General features: G+C 50.1%; 9 protein-coding genes across 9 annotated transcripts in view; 4 read left to right on the top strand and 5 right to left on the bottom strand.

Moving 5' to 3' along the window:
* Positions 1-367: 367 nt before the first annotated feature.
* Positions 368-3,247, bottom strand: PFICI_03859 (uncharacterized protein; the record flags this gene model as incomplete). The annotated part of the gene is made up of 4 exons (XM_007832440.1): positions 368-1,474; positions 1,564-2,413; positions 2,485-2,975; positions 3,080-3,247. The coding sequence occupies 4 exons, from the start codon at positions 3,245-3,247 to the stop codon at positions 368-370; spliced, it is 2,616 nt and encodes an 871-aa protein (XP_007830631.1).
* A 1,247-nt stretch (positions 3,248-4,494) lies between these two features.
* Positions 4,495-6,654, bottom strand: PFICI_03858 (uncharacterized protein; the record flags this gene model as incomplete). The annotated part of the gene is made up of 3 exons (XM_007832439.1): positions 4,495-4,649; positions 4,707-6,266; positions 6,339-6,654. The coding sequence occupies 3 exons, from the start codon at positions 6,652-6,654 to the stop codon at positions 4,495-4,497; spliced, it is 2,031 nt and encodes a 676-aa protein (XP_007830630.1).
* A 2,138-nt stretch (positions 6,655-8,792) lies between these two features.
* On the top strand, positions 8,793-9,317 carry PFICI_03857 (uncharacterized protein; the record flags this gene model as incomplete). The annotated part of the gene is made up of 1 exon (XM_007832438.1): positions 8,793-9,317. The coding sequence occupies one exon, from the start codon at positions 8,793-8,795 to the stop codon at positions 9,315-9,317; it is 525 nt and encodes a 174-aa protein (XP_007830629.1).
* Positions 9,318-9,934: 617 nt separating this feature from the next.
* On the top strand, positions 9,935-10,745 carry PFICI_03856 (uncharacterized protein; the record flags this gene model as incomplete). The annotated part of the gene is made up of 4 exons (XM_007832437.1): positions 9,935-9,962; positions 10,036-10,061; positions 10,133-10,514; positions 10,567-10,745. The coding sequence occupies 4 exons, from the start codon at positions 9,935-9,937 to the stop codon at positions 10,743-10,745; spliced, it is 615 nt and encodes a 204-aa protein (XP_007830628.1).
* A 1,171-nt stretch (positions 10,746-11,916) lies between these two features.
* On the bottom strand, positions 11,917-13,845 carry PFICI_03855 (uncharacterized protein; the record flags this gene model as incomplete). Its single annotated transcript, XM_007832436.1, has 2 exons — positions 11,917-12,977; positions 13,035-13,845. 2 exons carry the CDS (start codon positions 13,843-13,845, stop codon positions 11,917-11,919), a joined length of 1,872 nt encoding a protein of 623 aa, XP_007830627.1.
* Positions 13,846-15,071: 1,226 nt separating this feature from the next.
* PFICI_03854 (uncharacterized protein) lies at positions 15,072-15,813 on the top strand (the record flags this gene model as incomplete). The annotated part of the gene is made up of 2 exons (XM_007832435.1): positions 15,072-15,164; positions 15,223-15,813. 2 exons carry the CDS (start codon positions 15,072-15,074, stop codon positions 15,811-15,813), a joined length of 684 nt encoding a protein of 227 aa, XP_007830626.1.
* A 306-nt stretch (positions 15,814-16,119) lies between these two features.
* Positions 16,120-17,217, bottom strand: PFICI_03853 (uncharacterized protein; the record flags this gene model as incomplete). Its single annotated transcript, XM_007832434.1, has 1 exon — positions 16,120-17,217. One exon carries the CDS (start codon positions 17,215-17,217, stop codon positions 16,120-16,122), a length of 1,098 nt encoding a protein of 365 aa, XP_007830625.1.
* Positions 17,218-17,607: 390 nt separating this feature from the next.
* On the bottom strand, positions 17,608-18,450 carry PFICI_03852 (uncharacterized protein; the record flags this gene model as incomplete). Its single annotated transcript, XM_007832433.1, has 1 exon — positions 17,608-18,450. One exon carries the CDS (start codon positions 18,448-18,450, stop codon positions 17,608-17,610), a length of 843 nt encoding a protein of 280 aa, XP_007830624.1.
* Positions 18,451-19,242: 792 nt separating this feature from the next.
* The window catches only part of PFICI_03851 (uncharacterized protein), a gene marked incomplete at both ends in the record, with an annotated part of 3,583 nt that continues 1,165 nt past the window's right edge, over positions 19,243-21,660 (top strand). The window contains 4 exons of the mRNA XM_007832432.1: positions 19,243-19,352; positions 19,409-20,506; positions 20,554-21,345; positions 21,413-21,635. Coding sequence (XP_007830623.1) covers positions 19,243-19,352; positions 19,409-20,506; positions 20,554-21,345; positions 21,413-21,635 — 2,223 coding nt within the window. The remainder of the gene's footprint in view (positions 19,353-19,408; positions 20,507-20,553; positions 21,346-21,412; positions 21,636-21,660) is intronic.

Below are 21,660 nucleotides of genomic sequence, written 5' to 3'. Positions count from 1 at the left end.
CCCACCCACGCCGGTAGAACCCAGCTCAGTAGTCGCACCAGCGTCGTAAACAGGGGAAGTTGGTAGCCCGCAGGGTCGCCAGTACAAGTGCGCATACTGCCCAATAGTGTGCCGACGCAGCAAGCGGCGCCTGCGCCACGAGACGGCACGTGAACTTGGCCATCTGGGCAATTATTGACACTCCCGCATCCAACTTTGTGCCCATTGAGTAGTCATGCGGTAGTCATTCTATTATTCTGAGGTGTATGATTCTATTTATAGTCGATTCATGCCGGTAACTGAAAAGTATGTTGATTACATCACAATCTGTCAAGTTGAGTGATGACCGTTCTGTGATATCCCATCCAACAAATCTTTATTTGAATTATTACTGCTTATCTGTGACTGTGAGACTTTTGTATGGAGCGTCAGGCCCGCTTCCAATACTGAAGTTGTATATACCCGGCGCTGTCCGCCACTCGGAAGTTTCAGTATGCCAGAATGAGATTGCGCTTTCCAGTGAGACAGTGATTCGAACCTCTGTGGACTCTCCCGATCCGAGGCGCAGCTTCTGGAAACCCTTCAACGTTTTTGCGTGGTGCATTGAAACTGAGGGATCCGACTTGTTGCCGTCACTCGCCGGGGCAACATAGAGCTGCACAACCTCGGCACCTTCAACAGGTCCGTTGTTGGTCAAGGTGAGCTTTACCGAGATGTCAGTGGTGCCCTCATCCGCGAGGTTGATTGCCGACGGCTCTAGGCAAAGATTGGTGTAGGAGAATGAAGTGTACGAGAGCCCGTGACCAAACATGTATCGTGGACCGCCCGGGATATTTTCCCAATTCCGACGATAACCAACTTCGAGACCCTCTGCCAACTCCATGTTGACGCCATCATCGGGCTTTGGGATAGCCGGGAAATGCTTCCAGGTTGGTGTGTCCTCAAGCCGCCGGGGCCATGTTGTAGTGAGCTTGCCACTGGGATTTGTTTTACCACAAAGAACATTGGCGATGGCTGTACCGCCTTCTTGGCCAGGATAGTGTGCAAAGATTATTGCATCCACTGCGTCGACAAAGGAGCTGACGTCCATTGCGCCGCCACCATAGAGAACGACGATGGACTTTTTGCTGACAGCCGAGACCTCTTGAATGAGACGTAGCTGGTCTCCAGGAATTTGTATATCGACCATGTCACCACCCTCAGTCTCATGCTCGGCATTTCTACCGGCAAAGACAATGGCCACGTCTGAGCGCTTTGCACTTGCCACGGCAGTTTCAATAACCTTCTCGATCGGATGCTCTTGCTGAAAGCACAAGGCAGAGGCGTATGCACCAGGTTCATTGGGCTTTTGCTTTGGTGATTTCTGGTCATGGACAAGCAGCTTGATAGTATACGATTGCCCTGCCTTCATGGCATACAACACTGACTTTTCGAGCTTCGCCGGCGTAAACAAGAGGTCTTCGGCGTTTGCCACAATTCCAGATGCCGACAAAACCTGATTGAGAAACGGAAAGGTCAGCAGCGCATCCAATCGCTCCAATGGGCTATAAACAGACAAGAGAAAGAAAAATAGATGGCACTGACCTCGATATCATCAACCAGCAGTCGATATGATCCTGTGGAGCGGACACCAATAGTATGCGTTCCATCCGCAGGAGCTACCAACGTAGTGCTCATAACGTAGTTGAATCCGGCTTCGTCAAGACCGGGTTTCACGTGTCCAAGCATCATGACCTGAGCTGTATGTAAATCTTCATGATGCACGGCTGTCGGAAATTTGTTATTGTAATAAACCACATGCACTGTGGAGGAGCCATCTTGCGGGTTTCGTACGATTTCTGACGGGAGCAGAGGTATGATTTTGTTCATCTTGCATCCGCCAGTAAAGTCGACCAAGTCTGGATAGGCGTGCACATCTCGGATACCATCGAGTGGTGTTTTGACGGAGCTAGGAGGCGCGAGCGAGCTGCCACCACCTCCCACTGGAGGATCAACAGCAGGCAAGCCAGAAACTGTAATCTTCAAAGGTCTTGTAAAGTCCAGAGGCAACGCTCTGTCGTCATTTTTGAGCAGCACTATACCTTCTTCTGCTACCCGGCGCGAAGTAAGAATGGCTTTGGTGTCATCCTCTGGCTGCGGCTGTTTATAAAAGTCATTGCCGGTAGTCTTTTCGATCCACTCTAGCATCTTGCGTGCTCTCTTGTCAATCTCGGTCTCGTCGAGTTTGCCTTCTTCAACGGCGTTTAGAAGACGTCGACCACGCCAGACTGGAGGACCAGGCATCTCTAGGTCTTGGCCAGCCAGAACGGAATCAACAGTCGATGCTGTGCCGAACCAATCCGACTGAACAGCGCCGCCGTAATTCCATTCCCCACGAAGAATTTTAGCGATGATGGGCGATTCGGAGCAATGCACGCCATCCAACTTGTTATACCTGTCGTAGAATTAGACTCAAGTTTTGTGGTCACAAGCAAATACCAGAGACTGGAACTTCAGTAGACTTACGAAGTCATGACGGCCACAGGGTCCGAATATCGAAGAGTTTCCTGAAAAGCAGCAAGATACAGCTCGCGGAGAGCGCGACCGCCAGTGGGGTCGACGACATTATAAGACCTTCGGAAATCCTCGCCCTCATTGGCAACAAAGTGCTTGAGGCACGCCCCGACGCCGTGGGCCTGGATGCCATTGACAAGCGAGGCAGCCAGCCGTCCAGTGAGCAGAGGATCTTCGGCAAAGTACTCAAAATTCCGGCCGCCTCGCGGATCGCGGTGCAGGTTGACGCCAGGACCCATGATGGTCGCTACGCCCTTTTGTCGCGCCTGTTGGGCGAGGGCCTTTCCCAGCTCCCACATCAGATCCGTATTCCACGTTGCGCCGAAACAAGAAGTACTCGGAAAGCAGACTGTCTTTGGGCCCTTTCCTGCCAATACATCACCAACTGTGTCTCCAGAGTCAATCATCATTGCATCTTTGACGCCATTGACGCCCTCGGCAACCTTTGAGCGACGTATTATTAGTCTTGATTACTGCGAGTAAAAAAAAGAAAGGGCTTCATTCGAGTTCGGGGGGTGGGGGGAAGATGGTAACAAGAACCTCTCACCTTCATGGACTCAATGCCCAGCCTTGGAACCCCTGTGAGTGTCGCAAAGCCGCTACCCCCTAGCAGTGATACTTTCTCTTCCAAAGTGAGGGCTGCCAATTGAGAGTCGACTTTTGCCTGGTCGAATGGCATGGTCACCCTTTCGGGTACTCGCTCAGTGGCAGCCATAATCGAAGTTTTAGACGGGATGGGACGAGGCAAGTACTTTGCCGCAGACTTGGAGTGGATGTCTGGGCCAGAAAATCAGTATATTTTCTTGTTTATTTATTTTTTTAGTATTTCTTATAGTACTTATCGTTGCTGTTTATTTAAATACCTATTGAACTGTCCAATATATATAGAAAGGGCTCTGCAATGCCGGAAATTCCGACTGCGATTAAATATAGTGTTACGTAGGTTTTGAATAGTTTTGCCTGTTTCGTACACCTTGGCGGAGTCTAGCCTTCTGATTGGCGCGGATGTAATGTCAGGTACTAGCTTCGTTAATGCAACCTAGACTGATAGAAGACGTGGTGATCTCTTACCCTGGTGGCCAGCTTCCGGGCACCGTGGAACTTGACGGCAGTTCCTGATCTTTTCATTACTATTCCAACACTACGCGGCTCGGAAATTCCGAAAAATGTTGCGGCAAATCTGGCTTCCATCCGCCAAAGTAAACTTGAGAGTATCAGTGCTATATTTAATATAGCTTCTCTGTTTTCCAAAACAGAAGTCAAGAAACAGCTTGACAGTATCGAATGTTTTTTCATACACATATACAAAAGTCACAAACCTTGCCATCAAGAATGCTACAGGATCATTCTATTCAATGTATAGTGCATCGAAAGTATGTGTCGCCATCAATGTTTGATCAAGGACTGATTGCTTTTAGCTTATTTTCTAAGGGGAAATGATTCTTTGATGTGACGACAAACGTAGAGCCGAGGTCTATAATATCAAGCTGGTTCAGTGGAGCAGGTAGAACAGAGGCACGTTTATCATACAATTCTATGATTTATCCCTGCAAATATCCTTGGTATCGGCCATCTTGACATGTAAAAGATCGCCCGAAAGTATAAGTCTTTCCTGAGCGTCTCGATGCCAAAGGATTGCCACCCGCGTATGACCACAGTAAACGAATATTGCCTGGGTGTGACAGTACGAGGAGTGTGAATACCACCCATTGACGACAACACTGGGAGGCCAGTGGCCGATCATGAAGAACATGGGAGCACGTTGCAAGAGTGCACTCCCTTCAGATCAGCACTTAGTCACATTGACACAGCATGAAAATTTACCGCTGAAACAAGTGATTTTTCTATAATCATTTCCCTGTCATGCGCAGGGGACAAGTAGACAATATCCGGCGAATTATGTCACCGCTGAACGCCACCGACGCCGTTTTCCTATGCAGCCTGCTAATATACAACTCTTTTTCACGACTCATCCTCGGTGTCGGTATTGGTATCGCTGGTGTCGTCCACCTCTTCATCTGTGCCACTCTCCTCGTCTTCGTCCGAATCAGATGCCTTTCTAGGCTTTGTAGGTGCTCCGTTGCCGCGCAGAACATTCATTTGACCGGCGAGGGAATCTAGTTTAGAATTAGCCGGTGCGTCTAAAGTTACATGGGGATAAGTGGAATATTTACCTTCTTCCGGCTCGCTAATGTCGTCCTCCTCTGCGGCCTGAGTAGCCTTGGCAGCATCGTCAACCACCAAGGTCACCTCGAGCTTGGTGTCAAATCCAACATAAGCATCGCAAATGACGTGCATAACGAATGTGTAGTGACCAGGGCCAGGAGGGGCAGCGAATTGTGCCTTGAGAGTCTGCATGTTGAAAGTGGGTTTTCCGTCGGCGTCAAAGATGGGCTTGTCAAACGTGGTAAAGGTAAAGGGAGGAACAGCCATCTTGCCTTGCTTGCTGTCGGTCAAGAAAATGTGCCACCGGGGGGAGTGGTTTCGAGCGTAACGGGGAGCGAAAGCCAAGGGAGGAAGAACTCTCTCGCCCTCCTCATCCTTCTTGAGAGCCTTGAGGTCACCCTCAACCGGGTCGGGGTCCTCGAGATCTGCCTCCTTGACGGCGGGAACATTGGTGCTGCCGGGAGGAACGATTCTTCCCTTTACGACCAAGCTGACCAGAGAAGAAGGGATGATGTACTTTTCACCAGTAACCTTGAAGAAGGCCTTGGCAACAGCAAAGCGTGGCAGTTGAGTGGCAACATGGACAGCCTCTTTGTACTGATCCGGCGACAAAAGGCCCTTGCCCACGGCAAGACTGCGACGTTGTGCGTCAGGCTGATCCATGAACTGTTGGACGGTCATGTGGGTCTTGGATGCGCCCTCGACAGCCGAGACGATTTCAGGAGTAAAGTGAGGGAGTTGGAGGAGCGGCGATGCCTTTGGTGGCACTGCCTGGATCAGTCGTTGCGTAGTAGTGTAGGATGACAGAATGGCCTTGGTGTTGCCGTATGCGAGCGCAATGGCATTGTATGACTGCGCAAGCGCGACAGCAATCGGGGCAACCATGTACTTGGCGTTTTCAAGAGCTTGATCGTCGAGATCCACGCGACCGAGGTAAGCCCACAAGAGGGCGAGGACCTTTCTTCTCACTCCGTCGAGACTCTCCAGCTTCTCTTGATCCTTTGTAGATAGTATACCAGCAGCCTGAATTCTCGACTCAATCTTAGAGAGACCAGATTCGGCATTTTGACCCTTGAGCTTTTCCTCAAACTCCTTTCCGGTGCTGAGAGCAGCAATGAGACGACCCTCTTCGTCGCTGTCCTCGTACTCGCGGAACAGACGGCCAGCACTATCAATCAGGACGCCCTCCTTGGACATTCGCTGAGTGCCGTACCACCAGGAACCAACCAGGTAGGGAAGAAGCACGCCGAGGAGCAGACCATAGACCAGAACAACATACTTGCCGTTGCCATCGGACACAATGAACTTGGGCAAGGCGATACCAATGCTGAAACCTTGCTTGCCATCGGGGTGGCCGTACTGGATGTAATTGTTGCGAACCTCTTCGTCGGTGAGAGCTTGGTAAGCTTTCGTCAATTCGACATACTTGTCATTGAGCATCTCGAGGGTCTCATTCTTGGCAGGGTCGGGCTTGACCTTGTCGGGATGGAACTTGAGCGACAGCTTCTTGTAGTGGGACTTGATTTGCTTTTCCGAGTAGGAATCGGGTATTCCGAGAATGTCGTAGGCTGTTTGAGCGCGTGTGTGTTAGAACTAGAACAGGCGACTATCAGGAGCAGAAGTGGTATAGCTGGTCTTACGATTCCATATCTTGGCGACGGTAGCTTGGGTGGTGAGGACGAGGTAAAACATGAGGCCCATGATGGCCCAGCCGAGGATGACGGCGATGGCGCGCTTGACCCTGCGCTGCTTGCGCTTCAGCGAAGCACGCTGAGCGTCGACGACGGCATGGTGCTCCGACTTGTAGTCGCTTTTTATCCTGGGCGCGAGGGCGGCGGCGTCGGTGCTGGGGCGCAAAAGGCTGTAAGTCAAGGGAAGCGTGACGACGCCAGTAATTGTAAAGAGGAAGAAGGGGTAGAAAGTGCCATGCTCGTCATAGCTGTAGTCGGACGACATGATGGGCAGACAGCAGATGTGAGGATGTGATGGAGTTGTCCGTCTGTCCGTCCAAAAATGTTCCTCGACAGATTTTGTCTGTCAATCTGTCTGCTTGCTTGCTTGCTCGCTTGCTTGCTGGTTGGAGCTGGGTAGCAAGCAGCAGGTGGTTCAAGGTGGTTTTGCCTTATGAAATACGTTGCCGCAATTTAGAAGTAGCTACGTAGCCCCATTGAGACCAGGTGTCGGGGGAGGCGCGCTAAACCAATTGTCTGTCTGGCCAATGGCTGATGCCGCCCGTCTCACTGATGAATCGTGGCCTCCTAAAAAATGCGAACGCCCGGGCGAAATAATAATCCGGCTAAGGAAAGTAAGGTTTTGTGTTAGGTGGGTTTGCCGCCTGGGGGAGCCACCAGATTGCCGCTAGGGAAACCCCGGCCAGTCCACCCGGCCTACCCTAGGTACATGCGCCAATGTGTTTTTAACCTTGCTTACTCCAAACCACTGCACCCAGAACTGCAGGGTCCCTTTTCAATGTTTTTCCCAATTGATGTACAGAGTACATACTCTGTATCATAGCGTCCCAAAAGTTGCACGGGTTTTGTTTTGTGTATTGCTTTAGCATTCCAGTGTTTTTGCACAGCTACAATTTATCCATTTTAACGCATTTTATACATGTTAGGTTGGCTCTTATTGATTTTGGACCCTGAAAAGCCAGAATGCGACTCAGGCGCACGTGCAAAGCGAAACCTTTTGTGATTTACTCCATGTTCGGGTACTTTGTGTTACAATCGAGAACCCTGATCCACCTACGAGTATACGAAATTTCCAATTCTGGAAAGTTTATTACAACAACCGCTCATATCTCCCTCAACACCTGAATCGACAAGCATGGAATTATCATTCGTGGCCTCTCAATAGTATCCCAAGAAAGAAAAAACAGAGTAATGTAATTAAATAAATCCTACAAACCCCATTCTATAAAAGTACAAGAGAGAATCTGATCTAAAAGCTGGATTGAAAAGTTTGGTTCCACATGGAACACCAGAGATCGAAGAGAGCAAACCACGGGTGAGAATAATTCGCTGGCAGTCGAGGGGTCGTCAAACTTCTCATTGAAGCAGGCTTGAAAGAGTTTTCCTGTTTTTTAACAATCCTCATATTATGGACGCAATGTCTGCGGGCTACTTTACGAGATCTTGTTCGGTATCTACGGACTGTCTCGTTTGCCGCATCGTTGAATCTTTCCCATGTTCTAGACATCCAAGACTTCCAATGAAGTAAACTACCCACGACTACAATTTTGATTAATCCCACGTGATTCCCATGGCCTCACTGGGTTTCTAAAACTAAATAACAGCAACGGCGGACGTTGAACGATAGTGCTCCGAGGCAGACTGCCATGATTCAACCTGTACCAATTTTGCTTCGAGCTTTCTTCCAAGATTTATACTGTCCGCTGCATTGAACATGTCACTCAACCTCGGCGTTGTTATCAAGCAAACGATCAATACATCTGTTGCGGAATTCTGTACGTCAATCTTATTTTGGACAAGCGTCTCCTTTCCGTTGACACCATATCGCGTTTTCGCTTCAAGATCAACATTCCGGTCGCCTACACGAATCGTGATGTTATTGGTTAACAAGGAATCTTCCGTGCTATATGGTCGTCTGATGATCGCAAGCATCAGATCCCCAGAAAAAGTATAATATGCAGTTTTGATAGATTCTGATGAAAAGGCTCGGGGTCGTACGGAAATAGTTCAAATGGCTATGTTACAGATAATGTCTGAAACAGTAGATGAATAGGACTCCAGGCCCGAATCCGTGAAGTTGTATTCACTGATCTGTAAGATAACCACTCTTTCTCTCAGAGAAGGCACTCTTATTAACTAGATAGGATGCGTGGAATAACTGATCTTATACTACAATCCAGTAGTTGAACTCACATTAGCTATTATACGGTGGATAGGAAGATAAAATAAAGTGAATAACTGCTAAATAGCACAAATGTTCAAGTATAAATAAACCAACCCCATATCCAAGAAACTGCTTTGATATCTTCTGTATACACACAACTACACGCACCATTTCACACACACACCTATCAGTCATACCACGGCCAAGTCAACTTCGACCAAGCACAGGTCAGACCAATCATGTCAGTCAGAGCTCAGTATCGCGATAACCAGCGTCCCCAACGCAACCGAAGAAACCAGGGTAACCAGCGCGGCCAGGCCGCTCAGCGCCCAGATGAAATAGAATGCCTATCCTGCTGGCAGAGCGAGTTACACTGTGACGGCGCCAAGCCCGCCTGCAACCCGTGTTTCCAGAAAGGCACTCCGTGCAACTACAGATGGCATCGTCCTCGCAACGAGCCCCTCGTCGTCAAAAAGACCTTTACCACAATTCAGACGGGCTGCACAAACTGCTTCAACCGGTGGTGGCTCTGTGATGGCCGCACGCCCCGCTGTCAGAACTGCGCCAATATCCACGGGGAATGCATCTACGACGGCGGTGGCGAGTCCGCCCCGATCAACCCTAATGAGGGCGACGAGTATATGGAAAGCAATTGGGATCATACCATGGGCTTTGACGAGTACATGGACGGCCAGTATGATGTCATCAGATCCGGAGGCCCAGTCAAGTTTGAGAGAACTCCTGAACCACATGGTCGCCATTAGATGGTTTGAAGATGGTGAAAGAGACTGGCCTCAAGGGAAAGAGCCACCTGTATACATGCTCTGAGAGATGAGAGGATGGTTTTGATAGTGGCACCGGAGCAGGTGCGGGTTGAGAATCGCATTCATCCGAGCCACCAAGTGCATCAATGAATATGAGATCAATGGTACCTTAGATTAATGTGAATACGGAAGCCAAGATGGTGAAAACTCAGAGTTTGTATGAACCTCACAGGATCAACATGAAGGGCTCGAAGTGCCACCGAGCGCGATCTTGTTGAGAACCCCTACAGTGCCTGCCGGATGAAGTGGGAGCATAGTACCTACCAAGTCGGCAAGAGATGTCAATTTCACGAGAAGCTACTGCGATCGAATGACATCAGAGAAGGGCCTGGTTTACTTGCAGCTCCGGGTCCGGGGAAACAAAGCACATTCATAGTAAATTGGAATTACTCGACGTATTTTCCATCCACTACACATACTCATATCGAACATTACTACAAATCTCACGTACCAATTTGACCCGGCAATAGTCATCAGAAAATGTACCGTCAGCGAGGGATTTGCCGCCCTTGCATAGCAAGGGATGTGGGTCATTTGTGCGATAGAGCTCTGCCGGCATGCGGAAGATGCGTGCAACAAGAGATCGTATGTGACTATTTTAAACGGTTTCGATTGAAAGACCGCTGTATCGAGTGCGGCAGGGCTGAGAAGGTCACAGACTGCGATATATCAAGCCAGAATCCTGTAAGTACATACTCGGCGCCGCTCTATGCGTGAGACACTTGCTGAGCCTATGTCGCTATGTCACATCACAGTGTTCGCGATGCGCAGTTCACGGTACAAAGTGTGAGCTACAAACAGATAGGCTTCAGAGCACGCTGGATGAAGCCGGTAACTGGGGCATGCCCGCTCCGAGCGAGGCTCCTGGTAGCCAAGGAGGCAGTGTGGATGGGACCGGAGGAGGCGTGGATGAACAAGCTTCTGGCTCCGGACCTGTTGGGGCTATGAACCAATCTGAACCAGATCCTGGACACGAGCTACGAGGGCATAGGCATCGCGATCCTGGGATCGGGTTTAGTGGCTGGGAAACTTACGGCTCTAGAAACAGGCCTATAGAACCTGCGGATCCCCAAGTATTGAGATACGAAAGACGAAACGATCCAACCAGGACCGGAGCAGCCGCACCCCAAGTCCATGGTACCGGTGTTGGAGAGGCAGCGAATCCACCAGACTACAGAGACGGATCCAGAGGTGATATACAACTACCAAGCTTTGACAGCATGTTCGGACGTTATGTCCCTTCTAATCCTGCATACGGACCTCGAGGAGCACCAAGTCAGCAAGGGTTTGCAAGCGGGTCAGAGAGACCCGAAAACCAAGGCTCTGGAAATCAGTTCATGGGAGTTGCAAGTCAACCAGAGCGTATAGATGGAATCAGGGGAACTGCAAATCAACAAGACTCTGGAAACTGGTTCAGAGGACCTGTGAATCAACAAGATCATGTACAGAGGACTTGGAGACCTGCATATCCACAAGGGTCTGGAAACCAGCCCATGGGAGCAGAAAGTCAACCAGATTATATGCACAGGACTCGGGGAACCGAAATCCAATTAGACTCTGGAAACCAGTCCATGAGAGCTGTGAATCAATCAGATCATACACATGAACAAAGGGTAACCACAAATCAACAAGACTCCGGAAACTGGTTCAGAGGACCTGTGAATCAACAAGATCATGGAAAAAGGACTTGGGGACCCGTATATCCACAAGGGTCTGGAAAATAATTTCTGGGAGCGGCGAATCAAACCAGTGCAGTTGGGTTTGAGCTAGGCAATCGAAGAGACTGAGGATGGAGCATCAGCACAACATCTTATAGTTGGGGTCCAGAATGATCCAGTGAGCAATGAAGAGGAGCAATGCACTTATCAGAACCCGTGGTGGACATTGCGCTTGTGTCTAGTATAATATTCTGAGACCTTCTCCATGCTGTTGAAAAGAGAATGACGTGCAGAGGGTCTTTCTCTAGGTAGTTTCAACTTCGCATAACCCAAATGGAGAAAATAGAGCGAGGAAAAAGATTCTGTATAAGCGTTTGTTTAAACGCAGACTCACCGAATTTCAACCTGCGTATGATATGTTGCATCGTCAGTACAAGATAATTTGCACTGCTCCAACACCTGATTGAGGCAAGTGCGCGAGTCTTTATAAACCGTTTTCAAATTGATTGTGTGATCAAGGGTGTCCTGGAGACTTTCATTCGTAGTCAAGACCGATAATCGTGACCAGCGTGGACGATCCAGCCAATATGGCTTTGGCAGGTCACCGGGAGCTCAAACATCGTGGGCGAGTTGGTGGTCAGGTGTCCCTGGAATCAATATACAAAAACGAGTAGTCTCTTGAACTGAGGGGATTGCTTCACAGGCGGATGGATACTCGCACTACATATCACGTATTGAGGAATGAAGGTGGGTTCTGGAGCAATACAATCATCACTGGAAATTTGGGCCTTGGCCTCTACTTTGCGCCAACCATAAGAAACAAGTCCAGCATACCAGGGAAAATCGACAGAATAGTCTACAATTGGGGAGACTGTTCCCCTTTAACAAACCCGAACGCCGCAGACTTCGACCGGCTTGCCTTCCACATAGGCCGATCTGCCGAAATATACATCAGCCAACTCGTGGATAAATTCGGCATCGCTCTTACTCCAGCGATCCAGGCCCATTGATTTGATTTCTTCGGGATTGATTCGAATGGCCCCATCATAGTCTTCCCTGACTTCGTCGGGAAGCATAGCGTCGTCATCCTCATTACTCGGCTCCCCCTCCTCGTCCACCTCGCTGCTCTCTACAATCTCGGCAAATCTCGTGAGGAGCTGCGAGGTCAGGCGGTGAAAGTATGTTATGATGGCGAGTTCAGCCCTCGCCTCGTCCATGGGAAGCGGTCCTCCGAGACCGCCAATCGAAGACGTTCGCCTCATGGACCCAAGGGATGAAGTCATGTGCATTGACATGTTGGGATGCGTCACCTCCGCCAGCAGTGAGGCGTCATTGGACGACTCTTCGACCTCATCAGCTCGGGCCTGTTCTCCAGCCGAGGCCCACCACATGAAGCCGTTATAGGCCAGTGCCGCCCACGAGAGCGGCTCGACAATCTTTTCCGCCTCATCTAGACTCGGGTCGTCTTGGGTCTGCTGTTGGGGATTTGTTAAAACAGTGGGTGGCCTAGGTGATTCTGGGCTCTCTGCAACGACATTACTGTTGTTTTGCACCCTGGACAAGCCAGTACGCAGAGCCTTGTATCTGCGGAGATCTCGCTGAGTAGCCTTGACTGGCACGCCTCGTGGACACTCGACGGTAGGCCAAGCCCGGACCTTGCCGGCAGAAGCATGCGGTGGAGGCATGGTTATCAACATATCCCACAAGGTGTCCTTGAGGGCGAGGATGCTGTCGGTAGTACAGGCTATCCATCCGGAACCTAGCCCCGACTCTTGATCTGAAGATTCGTCTTCACTTCTTTTCGACTTGGCATCCTCGACCAAGAAGGGAATGTCATGGACTCCTATGTTGAAAAGAGGCCGCAGACGATGCGAGGGTCCTTCTGGAGGAAGAATCTCATATGTGGGAAGTGGAATGTTGGAAAGGATGGAAATATTGTACACTGAACCGAGTTAGACGATATGAAATGGCAAAAAAAAGTAGAGATTTGCATACTCACCAAAATTACAGATTTCTTGTACTGGCGCATGGCATGAAATTAGAATGCGCTTTCGCAATAGTGCAGCTCGGTGTATCGGATAAATGAGCGGTCCAAAGGTATCCAGCAAGGCCGTTAAGCTCCAGGCTGGATGGAACGGCGACAACTTGTGACCGGGTGCCAGCAGTCCTGTCCCATCAGAAGCAGACCTATGCCTAGTATGCTTCTGCTTCTTTGGCGGCTTCGGTTGGTCCTCGAATGTGACAGAGGGCAAGTCCAAAGATTCCTTGGACGCCCGAGCGTCCTGCTCTGTAGACTCATCGCGGGCCTTGTTCTTCTCCCAATACTGTTCTAATACGCTGACCTCTTTCCCGCTGACAACCATCTTGGACGCAATCTCCTTCAGACCTTCGGCATGCCTCCAAGCTCGTCCGAGCCGTCCATAGCTCAGCGGCACCAGCACGCCGACCGCCAACATGCGAGCATTCCTAGACTCGGTGTCCTGGATCGGGGCATTGACAAAGGCGCTCAGTCCGGCATAGCGCTCGTGTACAAAGTATATGAGGTCGTCGGTGACCGTGTGCGCGCCCGAGGGCAGGGACTTGTACTCGACGGCGCCCTCGAGCTCAATGCCGGGCTCTGCAGCCTTCCAAGTCAGCGTGTAGCCGGCCTTGACGTCGAACTCGATGAGGAAGACGGCCGAGATGGGCGGGAGGTCGAGCTGCTGGGGCGCGGCGAGCGAGGTGCCAGTGGTGAGGCCGGTGCCAGTACTCGGGGATCGCGGAGGCAACCGAACGTGCAGCTCCGGTTGGCCTCTTCGGGAGGCGGCCATTGTGCGCGGGCTGGCTCGGATATCGTCAGTCGGGCAGTCGCATTATACAGCACTACAAGCACATGTGCAGCGAGCGACCGACGAAATGCGCAAATACACGTGCAGGTGTCGCTGCCTGTTGCTCGTCGCGCAGTTGGATATGGGTTTCGAGTACGAGGATGTAAGTTGCTTGTTGCAACGAATAATAAGCTGGGAGGCCTGGGGAGCTTCTACCTAGCGGCAGTTTACGGAATGCCTCGTACCGGTAGGTCCTGGCTAAGGTAGGCAGTAGCAGTGGTGTTGATTGACCCGTTTCATCCCCCTGGTGCCTCTAGCGGGTGGGTGCAAGTGGGTAAAGTTGCGTTAAGCTCAGCACATCGGATGCATCTGTCCCCTCTCTCAGGGTGGTATTGGAGGTACCTGGGCAAGCAACACGTGACCGTCCATTCTCAGGAATATTGCAACCATCTGGAATCGCAGTGACAAATCTCACGAGAATTCATATTTTGCATGACGATTGTAGAATTTGAGGTTGAAAGTGCCCTACAGCCTTTCCGAGGGACTTTTGTTTGATGCTTGCTTGACGTGGTGGTACAAGCCCAGGACATGCATCATTATGGAGCACAGGCGAGATAAGTTATAGTCTGTGATACTTGTACAGCGAGATCCCAACTTGCGGTTTTGTCTTTTCGATTTGTCAAGTCATCTGGCGTGAGCTCCATACCCTATGTAAAGGGAAAAAGGACGAAGGTGTGCCGTCAACTATGGTAGTCCCAGCTGGAAGATGCCAAAATTACTGACAAGTTGCATACCTCTCTGTATGTACAAACTACATTTAGTGCAGAGCGATCGGCAACCACTAATACTATGAGTATGTAGTATCTCCTACTACAGGTAGAAATGCAGAACTCATTATAGCGCCAACCTAGCTGGCAGTCCAAATATGAGCGAATGCCGACATCAAATGCCAACATGACAATATTTGTTAGTGTAGCAGTTACCTGTCTCTCTTTGTGGCTGCAATTGACTCTACTGCGGGGCCTGATGTCGTAATGACATCAGAAGTATTATTCGAGACTTGTGCTTCACCTTCAATATGCATGAGCTACTAAGATATATAAATAAAGTTGCGAACTGTCATCAATATTACCACCAAGCTTCGAGCTACAAAGTCAATTCAGAGAATCCAAGCCCGCACTCGAATTGACCAGAAACAATTCTGCATATCAGAAACTCTCCATACCAATATGACCTCGTCAAGTCATCACCAGCATAATGTGCCCGGCGGCCCAGTGCCCGTCAAAGACAAAGTCCTCGAGACTGGGGCAGGCTTGATACAGGTATTCTGATGGTCCGAAGCATGAAAAAAGTTCACCCCCTACTAACGTCCTTGCATAGGAATTCCAACCTGTCAAGCAGATTTGCGCACACCTCAACGCCTTCCACACCTATGCCGACGAGCCCGGTCGACACGTGGAGGCGAACCATTATTGCGCGCACCTGACCTCGGATATGCGACAGTGCATATTGTACGATGGTCCGGGCCCCGACGCCAAACTCATTGGCATCGAGTACATGGTGACGGACAAGTTGTACGCCGAGCTCCCCGAGGAGGAGCGCAAGTACTGGCACTCGCACGTCTTCGAGGTAAAGTCGGGCATGTTGATCATGCCGGGACCGACCGCGCCCGGAATGCAGCAGGCATGGGAGGCGGCCGAGACAGAGGAGATGAAGGAGGTTGTGCACCTGTACGGCAAGGTGTATCACCTGTGGCAGACGGATCGTGGTGACAAGTTACCGCTTGGCGAACCAAAGTTGATGACGAGCTTCACGGCAGAAGGGCAGTTTGACTTTGAGAAGCATGTTGGAAATCGAGACAAGAGATTCGGATCTGACTGGAAGAGAAAGAAGGAGCTGAGGAAGAATGTCAAGGTGCCGGAAATCCACCCTGATGCTGATCAGGCATGGAAAAGGAGAAACTCTTTCTAGGTTCTGTTCAACACAAATGAATTCGTAGCGCCAAATGTTTTGTCGATTAGTCGAGGCAACCAGTACAACCTGGAGGATACCGAGAGTCTACCCCGGTAGACTTCAAAGAAGACGAATCTGGCTAGTTGTGGGTACTTATCATGAGAGTTATAGCAATATAGTACAAAATCCCGAATGACCGCAAAGATTCAAACAATAAATAAGTTCATCTACCATCAAAAGGGATGTCGATATCCGACAGGCCCCAACATGCAAGATATGTTTCCAGACAAGTGCAATCAGCCTTGCCTTGAGACTTGTACATCATCACTCACTACCTAGTGAATGGTAAGCCACAAAATCACGGATTGAAAATAACCTCTCGCGCCATGTGCTGGTAGAACGCAGGCCAGAACGTCCAAGGAGCATCGCATCTAGACGTTGGATTTCACCGTCATCGACACCTTCTTCAACAACTCTGTCCAACCGCCCGTCGTCGAATGCAATGCCATGCCACAGCAGGATACCCAAAACTTGGGCCTCCTGCACCGCAGCCAATAGCCGCGGATCGCGGCGTAGCTCCGGCACGAGTGATATCAGCTCACTCCAGAATAAATGCCGGAGCCTTCGTGCCTCGGAGAAATACTCAAAGGTCCCGTTGACTTCTGCGCCTAGTAGTTCTTCGAGGCCGTAAAGCCCAACTCCAAAGGGAAGCCATTCTGCCTCTGCCCAATCGAGCAAGCCTGTGATGCTGCCATTCTTTGCGCTGACCAAAATGTTGGACGGGATGAAATCTCCGTGTGTCAATGTCCATGGTAATTGTTCAATTTCGTCTAAGTTCCGAAGATTGGACGACGCAAACTTCTTGAATCGTTCGGGCAGGTTGGATCCCAAGAGTTTTGTCCGCCACACCAGCGAAGAGCCAACCAAGCCTTTCTGTGAGACTTGTTCGCTGGGCTTTCGATTATTCCAGCTAGTTGCTTGCAGTCGAGCAAAGTCCTTCACAATGCGACGCCGCGCTTCCTTCGTGTTTCTGGGTCTTGGGTTGTCCGAATGCCGAGCATCAACAAGAGATGTCCCATGGAGTCTTGTCATGGAATAGGCATGCAACTCGGTACCGTCGTTCTCATCGTGTACAACCCCAAGAATTTCAGTCTCTGGGACAATATCACCAAAGATACGATGAGCTGTTGATGTGACCGCAATATCAAGTCCGTGGTCTGGAGGGCGAAACTGGGCCACCTTGTCGTCGCCAATGAACATTGTATAGGAACAGTATCCTTGCGTAGGAACTGGCCGGATATCATCCTTGGGGAACTTGGCCTTGGCAAAGTTGTCGCAGTCGTGACGAAAGTTGTGTGAAACTTTGCGCTGCGAAAAGAAGCTGCTCAGGCATACGCCCGAATCTCTCGAACTTCCCGTCATTTTCAAAGACGAAGGATATGTGTATTTTGGGAGAATTCTCGAATGCTTGAGAGACAAGCAGTCAATGTCAATCACGCGGAAGAGCTGTTAGATGTGGGGTAAGCCACTCGGGTATGTTCCAACGAATCATTCGGATTCCCTCTTTGAGCGTATTGCAGTCCATCATCCGATGCGGCTGTGTGACATGGCATGACCTAGTCAAACATAGTCTAAAATGAAAAGGCGGATTCAAGTCCTGCTGATTAAATGAGAACCCTGCAGGACTTTATATTACATTAGTTGTGGGATACTCTATGGTAGTTTCGAATGGAAAAAAAATATGAAAATGCTGGGTATCCTATACTCATGTGCCGGTAAGAATAACAGACTGCAAAGATGATGTAATTGTTCTCAGGACGGCCGCTTGATCTTGTCAAGACCGTTTCCTTTGATCATGGCCGAATCCAACATGCCCGCCCAGCCGAACCATGTCAGCACCCAAGCCAAGGTCGTCAAACCACCGCGCCACACGACGTTTCTCACATTATCTCTCAGCAGGTCGTCCACTACACCTCGAGCATACACATTGCTGTCTACATGCTGACCAGCTTCTAGCATCTTGCGACCCTCGATCCACTCACGCAGAGGCTCATACAGACTGCCGGCAGGCAGTGTCGTCTGTCCCAATGCATGACCAAAAAGGCCCGTCCGCACACTACCGGTCTTGAGCAAAATAACACGGACACCGAGCGGGGCCAACTCGAGCCGCATGGTCGTGCTGAGCGCCTCGACCGCGGCCTTGGACGCGTTGTAGGCCGAGAAGAAGGCCGGGCAGAGCACCTGGTTCACACTGCCCATATTGGCCACAATGCCGGCGGGGGACTTTAGGAGCAGTGGAAGAAACGCCTGCGTCACGGCCATGACGCCCAGCACATTAACGTCAAACAGGCGCCGTGCATCGGCAATGGAGGCGTCAGCCATGGGCATGATTTGTATCACGCCAGCATTGTTGATGAGAATGTCGATGCCGCCATCTGTCAGTTTCGATGTGTGCGATGCTGCCGCGGCGATGGACTGCTCAGAGGTCACGTCCATGGCCATGGTCTCCATACCTAGGTCACGAAACGGTGCAAGGAGGGTGTCGTTGAGGCCGGACGCGATGACGCGGTGGCCGCGCAGTTGAAATTCCACGGCTAGAGAATATCCGATGCCATCCGGACCACAGCCGGTGATGAATACTGTTTTGCGCGGCATGTCTGATGCGTAGGCACAGTGGATGCAATAAGTCTAAAAGCCTTCGATCGTGGCTTTTTCAAGGCCGCTTCCGAGTCACTGGCGGTACGGATCTTCAGCGACTAGAATTCTTGGGACTCGGGAGTATCGAATGTTGAGGCTTCACAACCAGAAGCTCGTACGTGCACCCCCTTACAAAGTTAACTTACACCGTCGCAAGAAGCGGACCAAGGTGAAAGGACTCGGAATCCTTTCACCATGCAGCGTCGATGTTGGTGCTGAGCTGGGATACTTGAGAGTTGAGACTGCGCCGCTGGGCGGAAATTATTGGAGAGCATACGACGTATTAATTGTGGGGGCATAACTGTTCAGTCTGGTCGGCATTTCGGCATACTAACAGCCCTATCATCATTTCCGTCCTTTGATCCTTTATCATCTTCCGGATCAAACTCTTGTGACTGTGAATATCATCGCATGTGGTCAGATACATTCATTACAACTACAACTTTAAGTGAGCAGCATTTGTGCGCCAGAAAAAAAAAACAATGTACAGAGTCACAGCCACTACAACGGACAGTGCCAGGACGAATAAGGCGATATCATTGATAAATGCTCCTGTCGGGCAAATTTGATTGGTTCGCTTTTGATTCAATATGCCTGATGGGCTGTGCCCGCAGGCTGTGCAACCTATGCATTCGCTCCGACTCTGTCAGGCTGAAACTCAGAGTTGAAGCCGTACCCCGCGATGAGAATTCCTCGTCTCCTCATCCTTCATCCCCCATAGTTTCAAGTAATGACGGCCACATCGCGAAGATGAGCTTTGGCTTCGGTGTCGGGGATTTCCTCGCAGTCATTAAGCTTGCAAGCGATATTCGCAAAGACTTTGCCGACGCACCTGAACAATTTCAGCAGATAAACGCCGAGTAAGCCTGATGAAGGACCTTGGCTCATGCGCAACCAAATACTGACTCAATCGTAGAATCAGAAATCTCGTCATTGTACTTGGAGACGTTGATGTGTCTCTTGCAGCGCATGACGTTTCCGAAGACCAAAACAACAATCTCAAAGAAATTCGGGAAAGCTGCCGTGGTGTCCTAGAGGACTCTCGCAAAGAGCTGAGCAAATATCTCAGCCTCGATTCAAAGGGCGGTAGTCTTCATGAACGCACCAAAAGAGTTTGGAAGCGTGTGAAATGGGAGCCCGATGATATTCGTGATTTGCGACATCGAATCACTGCGAACATCGTCGCACTCAACTCCTTTACCGGTTCCAACATCAGAGACACCGTGTTCAAGTTGGAAGACCGGCAAATTCGACAAGAGAACCGCGAGATTCTGGAGTGGCTAACACCGCTCGATACGGCGGCACAACAGGCAGACTTCATCAGTCAGCGCCAGGAAGGTACGGGTCAGTGGCTTCTCGACTCAAATGAGTACATCAAATGGAAAGCGACAAAGGGAGAAATCCTGTTCTGTCATGGTATTCCCGGCGCCGGAAAGACTATTCTGTCATCAATCGTGGTGGAGAACTTGCAAGATACCTTTGGCATTCAAACCGACGTTGCAATCTGTTATTTCTATTTCAACTTCAAAAGCCAGGGGGAGCAAAAATTCGAAAACGTGCTGTTGAGTCTTCTCAAACAGCTGAGTCAAGCTTCAGCCACTGTGCCTGACGACGTGCAAGCGCTGTTCAATCAGTGCAAGTCCAACCGCAGCCGACCAAGTCGCGAGGGGATCATCAGAACACTTTCTTCGGTAGCCGGATCGTTCTCTCGAGTACTCATCGTGGTAGATGCGCTGGATGAATGCGAAAGCTCCAATGGATGCCAGAGAGAACTCATCTCGCATTTGATTGAGCTTCAGCGCAACACAGGGGTGAACATACTGGCGACTTCCCGCCCGGTGCCCCATATAGTGGAAAGGTTCAAAGAATTCACCTCAGCGGAAGTCCGTGCCAGCGAGGGGGATATCCACAGATACGTTGAAAGCAATCTTATGAATCTGCCAAGATTTGTGTCTAGGGACAAGGAGTTGCAAGACGAAATCAAGAAAGGAATCACAAAAGCTGTGGATGGAATGTAGGTTTACATCGACACTTTTCTTAGAATTCCACTGACTTGTACAGGTTTCTGTTGGCCAAGCTCCATCTTGATTCTTTGAAGGGCAAGAAATCACCAAGAGCCCTCCGACAGACTCTGAACACTCTGGCGACAGGAAATGATGCCTATGACGAAGCATACCAAAATACCATGCTCCGTATAAGCGGACAGCTCTCGGACCAGAAAGAGCTTGGTATGAATACCCTTATGTGGATCGTGCACGCAAAACGACCGTTGGAAACAGTTGAGCTTCAGCACGCGCTTGGCGTGGAAATTGGCGAGTCGGAGCTTTTTGAAGACAGCTTGCCAGATCTTGACGACTTGGTGTCGGCATGCTGTGGTTTGGTCACCATTGACGAAGAAAGCCACATTATCCGGTTAATTCATTATACAACGCAGGAATTTTTTGACAGACACGGAGTTCGATTCTTTCCGTTCGCAGAAACCCAGATCACGAATACTTGTGTCACTTATCTTGCATTTGATATCTTTGAGAGTGGCCATTGCTTCGAAAATGACGATCTTCGCCAAAGACTTACCGACTTCCCACTCTATGGGTATTCGTCTCAATATTGGGGTCAACATGCAGATCCTCAGGCCGAGTCCGAACCCATCCGAGAACTCCTGGGTCGCCCTAATCATGCAAAGGCGTGCGGCCAATTTCTAATGGCACTAGAAAACCAGAGACATGGTTTCCTCAGTACCTACCGGAGTGTATTCGACATGACTGGCCTTCACTTGGCTGCCTATTTTGGTCTGGCGGGCGTAGTAGGTAGCATATTGGATGATCACCTCGATCCTGATATTCGGGACAGCAAGTAAGTACTGAAAAGAGCTATGCAATTGAAAAGAAAACCAGAAACCTGACTTATTTCGACTGACTAGGCGCCGCGCGCCATTGTGGTACGCTGCTCGGAATGGCCACCAAGACGTAGTAGGCCAACTCCTTGATAGAAATTGCCAACCAGATGGAGAGGACCAAAACGGAGCGACACTATTCCAGCAAGCTGTGCAAAATGGCCACGAAGCTGTTATACGCTTGCTACTGGATTATGGCGCTGATGTCAACCAGATGGATAAAGATGGCGAAACACCATTATATGATGCTGTTAGGAACGGCCACGAAGCTATTG

This window comes from Pestalotiopsis fici (genome assembly GCF_000516985.1).
Source record: "Pestalotiopsis fici W106-1 unplaced genomic scaffold PFICI_Scf_2, whole genome shotgun sequence".
Taxonomy (NCBI): Eukaryota; Fungi; Ascomycota; class Sordariomycetes; order Amphisphaeriales; family Sporocadaceae; genus Pestalotiopsis; species Pestalotiopsis fici.
Note: the sequence above shows the minus strand (reverse complement) of the source record. Positions and strands in the feature narration are given on the sequence as shown.